This window comes from Mus caroli, chromosome X (genome assembly GCF_900094665.2).
Source record: "Mus caroli chromosome X, CAROLI_EIJ_v1.1, whole genome shotgun sequence".
NCBI lineage: Eukaryota > Metazoa > Chordata > Mammalia > Rodentia > Muridae > Mus > Mus caroli.
In genome coordinates this window covers 113,497,335-113,502,744 of record NC_034589.1, presented here as the reverse complement: position 1 = coordinate 113,502,744, position 5,410 = coordinate 113,497,335, and the positions used below count along the sequence as shown (strand labels likewise).

At 33.2% G+C, this 5,410-nt stretch overlaps 1 protein-coding gene across 1 annotated transcript; it reads right to left on the bottom strand.

Moving 5' to 3' along the window:
* Positions 1–541: 541 nt before the first annotated feature.
* LOC115030085 (protocadherin-11 X-linked-like) lies at positions 542–5,410 on the bottom strand. The gene has a single exon (XM_029473159.1). It carries the CDS (start codon positions 5,317–5,319, stop codon positions 4,765–4,767), a length of 555 nt encoding a protein of 184 aa, XP_029329019.1. The 5' UTR covers positions 5,320–5,410; the 3' UTR covers positions 542–4,764.

The following is a 5,410-nucleotide window of genomic DNA, read 5'->3' as shown; positions in this document are numbered from 1 at the left end:
GATGGCCTAGTTGGCCATCATTGGGAATAGAGGCCCCTTGGTCTTGCAAACTTTATATGCCTTAGTAAAGCAGAACGCCAGGGCCAAGAAGTGGGAGTGGGTGGGTAGGGGAGGGTCTGGGGGACTTTTGGGATAGCACTTGAAATGTAAATGAAGAAAATTCCTGATTTTAAAAAAATGAGAAAACAAAAAAAAAAAACAACAACAAAAATCAACAACAACAACAAAAAAACCCTAAAATTTGGAAATCACCCATGTATAAAGTTCTCAGTACAAATAACACAATCAAACTATTATTCTATAGCCTGATGATATGCCATAGAAAACTTAAAATATATCACCATCAAATTTACAATTTAATTTTCATATATGTAAATTTAAAAACAAATTTAATAGAAGTGAAAAACAAAAACAAAACTATTGTCATTATTTTGGCATTGCTGGTGTTTGAACCCAGCAACTCATGTATCGTAGGCAAGTGTGCCAGTTCAAATTTGACATTTGAATCCACAAAACCACATAATAAAACAATTATTTCTCATAATTACTTTATTAATATCTATATTTATGAATAAGAAAACATGCAATACAGAACCTGAAATAGAACAATTAATACACAGTTGCCACTGGACTACATACTGCCATTCTTGTCCAAAAAATATCCAATCCTTCACTTCCAAAGCATCCCATACTTTGGAATACTGTTAACTTTTAGAAGCTGTATGATGTCACAGAGGAGGAGTCTTCCCCAATACAAACATAAATACACAGTTCAAATTTTTCAAATATTTTAAGCAGGGACAGCATAAATTTCACAATTTTTATTCTTAAAATTATCATATACAATCACAAAACAATTGCCTTCTTTTTATAATTTGTGCACACACATTTTTATGAGCAGCCTTTTCTTCTCCAGTCTTATTGTTGTAAACTTGCAGTGCTTATAACAATCATATTTATGGAAAGCACACTGGTGGTTACTGGAAGAAAGCTACTGTGGATGAATATATTAACTTTCCTGTCTAAGATTCTGTAGTGAGATAATTGGCACATGTTATAAAAATGTCGCTGTCTGTATATAGTCACTTGCTCTGCTCCCATAGTATGTCGGCCAATTGGGCCACTTGGAAATACCAAAAATAGTACCCTACATTTGTGAGAAAAATTTTCACTTCAATGTAATTAGAGCCCGGCTTACAAAAACAAAAAGAAAAAACCAAATTATAACTATAATAAATCATAAATCAGAAGAATACAAAGGAAATCACAACTTTATAAATGTATATTACATATATCAATATTAAGCCTTAATAAAAAATTCAAGAAAAATTTGAATATGCTTAGGGGTAAATGTTATGCAATTTACTCAGGAGTGAAAGTTATCTTTTGTATATGAGAGGATTGAATTTTAAGGACTGCCCAATATAGGATCTATTTAGTCTACTATTTTACCATTTCAATGAAAGTGTGTGACAAACATTAATTTGAGAAGGCAGAAGCTTTTCATACTGTCACCATTGCACAATACCACTCATCATTTAACAATATATTTTCTAACCAAATTTGTGTAACTAAAAATAAAATGTTAAATTACTAAATGAGACTACATAAAATTTATCCTCTAAATTGTTTACATTGTTTGTATCATATGTAAAAGTTAGCTTTAATACAATGACACAGTATTAGTTAAAACTTGGAGAAAAAGTTTGAGAAATGAATGTGTATGTATTCAGCAAATGAGATACACAGTGATTGAATACAATTACAAATGTGTATATTAAAGCTATAGCTAGAAAATTAATAGTCACCTTTTAACAGAATATGGCCACAATATAAAATAACCAGTCTGGCAAACATATGAAAATACCATATCACTGTATATGTTCAAATAAAATCAAATCTTTCTTTTTCTGAGGGAAAAATTTTTGACTGATGATAAATCAGGACAGATATCTTGCAGTTCTAGGAGGACATATTTTGCTTTTCAGAAGAATCATGTGTTAGCTTTATAAACCTATAGTTCTGCCTATCCATTCAAAGAAAGAATTTAGAATGAGATGAGAAATATCTCACCAAATCTACAGCCATGGAAGTTTCTGGTTTCCAAGGCTATACCTAATGGAAGCTAAGGAAGAGAATGCATAGGGGAGAAGAACTGGGCTCACACCCCTTGCCTCTTTGGCTTTGCTTAGCCTGCTTCCATTCAACATCTCTGTGGTAAAAAACCAGAAGAGAGTGCCCAGTCATTTAATTTCCTAAACACTGTCTAAGTCTGATTATAAAACCAGATTTAGAAAGGGCAAAAAAGCATATCTGTTCATTCCTATATTTCTAGGAAGGTATCAATACTTCACAAATTGTTAAACATAAGGATATAAGCTTCCCTAGTAATTCAGTTATCAGAAAAAAAATCTCAATTTCAGATTTCATATTTCCATTAATAAAATAAGCATTCAGTTTTCTGATGCATTCTTTATTTGAAAAATTTACCCTCAATTTTAATCTCCATTCAAGTTTGTATATATGAGTATGAATATAACTATACTATTATGTAAGAAAATGAACAAATAATTAAAACAATTCTCACTTTCACAATTCTGTTTTTTTTTTTCTTTTTCTATTTTGAATACGTGTGTTTAGAGGAAAAACAGCAGTCTAACTCTACTGGAAGCACTGATTTTGTCATTCTGGGTTTCTTTATCTTCCCCAGGTTTAGAATTTTTATTAAGAACAATAACAACAACAATATCAATACATATACATGATCTTATTTCAATAAAGTTTCAAACACCATCAATATTTTGGGGGTTTTGTGCATCTGGAAAACCAGCATGCCTCAAATCCCTGGAATCACTAACAAATACAAAGAGGAAAAAAACAATTATACTAATTAATTTGAAATTTCACTAATTAGACTCTAGATGTTAAAAGTTAAGTTATTCTATACACCAAATCATATACAGTTTAGTGAGCTTCACAAGGGGAACAACAATATATTCTCAAAATGCTACTTAACCTGCCAGTCACACACAGGAAAACTTTTATCAACATTCATTGGAAAACATTACTCATGAAATTATACATTTACCACAGTTTATATTACAACATTTACACACAATTTAATCATAAATTACATATCTTCAAGTTACACATTACAAAGTCTACATCTAATTTAATCAACATGAAATATTCTGGACCCCCCAACCCAAACAGTAATTAATTCTTGGTTTAGTATGATACTAAAACAAGACATTTTCTTGATTTTGTTATGGGGGTAAAATAAGCTTGTGGTGTTTCTCTAAACTTGTGATATGTGCACACAAAAGATAACGGCCAGTTACATAGACAATACAGAAATCAATTTGTAGGCAACAAATGGAAACTGTTGTTTACTATGGATACTACTGTATTCTTTGCTTATAATGTATTTGTGTCATATGTGAGATTTTGTTGTTCAGTGTGTTACTGGGGTATTTCTTATCCACCCCAAGATGCAGTCATGAACCTCAATTCTCCCTCTGCACATCTCCTTGAAATTCAGTGCTGTAATTCACTTGGTAGATTTAGAATTAAGTCTCTTGAAAAGTTCTTTCCTGACTTTCACCTTGTTTTCAGTAGTTTTCTTCAGTAAATTGAGCTAGATTGATAAAAATAATCCCTTAGCCTTATATCCTTAGTATGGGGTTTTATGTACAATTTTATTTGTTTGTTCTTTTTACTGAGCATTTTCAATAACATCAATTGAGCTATCAAATCGATATTTAAATCATCTCAATTTTCTTTAGAAATAATGCTTTGCACTAATAGTTGTGTACTAATAATTCTTGAACATACCCACCTTCGTTGTGACTTTTATATACAAGTTCCAGAAGATACATAACCAATTTTTATTGGTATATAGGCTTATCATGGCATATACAATAGTATTTCTGATGTACTTTACACTACACTACAAAAATATATAAATATAAAAAAAAGCAGAGGCCCATTCTGGCTAATAGTTGCCTAATTTGGGCTTAGCTATTGCACTTCAGTGTCTCGAACTCTACTAAAGAGTAGAGAAATAGGTTGAAACCTAGTTCTGTACAGTTTATATATGTTCTTTTTGAAAACATGTATATACAAATTATATCAATATTTACTTGAAATGAAGGTAGAAAAAATAAAAAATAGGGATAGAGACAAAAACTGGAAAAGATTTTATTTACACCCCCTACTGTACATTTTTGAAGTTAGAAATACAGACAATAAAAAAAGAAACTAAAGGCAACTAGGATAAACAAAACAAAAGATAAACAAAAATGCTATAGAACTGTGCCATCTAATTTTATCTGAAGCAATATTTACAAAAACTAAAGGCAAACTTGGAAAAACAGACAAACTGAAGCTAAACTTGGAAAATCAGATCTTGGCCAATTTCCCAATAACTACATACTGAATCCACAAAAATCAGAAAAGAAATCAGTAATATTGCACATGGTGGTAAAAAATAAAAATTCATCAGAGTACATCAGAAATATTACATACTACATATTAATTTCTGTCATGATAAGCCTTTCTGTACAAAGGAATATAAAGTATTTACTTCTTTTGAAAATTCACAGACCAAATTAAATTTTAAATTTATTTTATCTTTTGACTAAGGGTCTAGCTCTAGTCTTATTCTGGTATCTGTTTCTATTTACACAGCTATTTACAAATCTGCCAATTTGGAATATTCATTAAAATTGAATGTTAATCTTTGAGTATGTTTATATACTTCTTTTACAAGGGGTGTTCCTCTATGATAGGAGAATCACCTCTTGAGGATCTGGCCTGTTGACCTGAAGTAAAGGTGGTCAAGGGAATGACTTTAATTGAGTCATCATCGGGATGAAATCTTTCAGCCATGGTGTAAAACTGAGCTCTTGTACTGCCCTGTACTCCCTGATCAATAGGATACAGTCCATCTGCTCCAGCACCCTGCACCCATCCCTGCTGCAAACCCATTGGTGGTTGTGCCTGAGTGCGATGGTGTGTGGCAGCCTGTGGCAGAGGAGGACTGTGGTGAATTACCACAGCCTGTACTAGAGTTGGGCTGTAGCTGACTGGAGAGGCCTGTGCTGGTGGTGGACTATGGCGGGGTACAGTAACCTGTACTGGTGGAGGGCTGTGACACAGTGCAATAGCTTCGGTCACAGGGGGGCTGTGGCAGATAGCGACCGTCTGTGTCACTGGAGGGCTGTAGCGACGAACTGACAAGCGGGGCCTCGGTGGGCTGTGGCAGATAGCAGAGGTCTTTATCTGTGAAGGGCTAGGATTGGTCAGAGTAGCTGGCATCCAGCAGGAGTCAGAGTGTCCCAAGATGAGGCATTCTTGAGTACAGGTATCAGAGGCTTCTTCCACAGTTGGCTGCACTGTTATTTCTGCA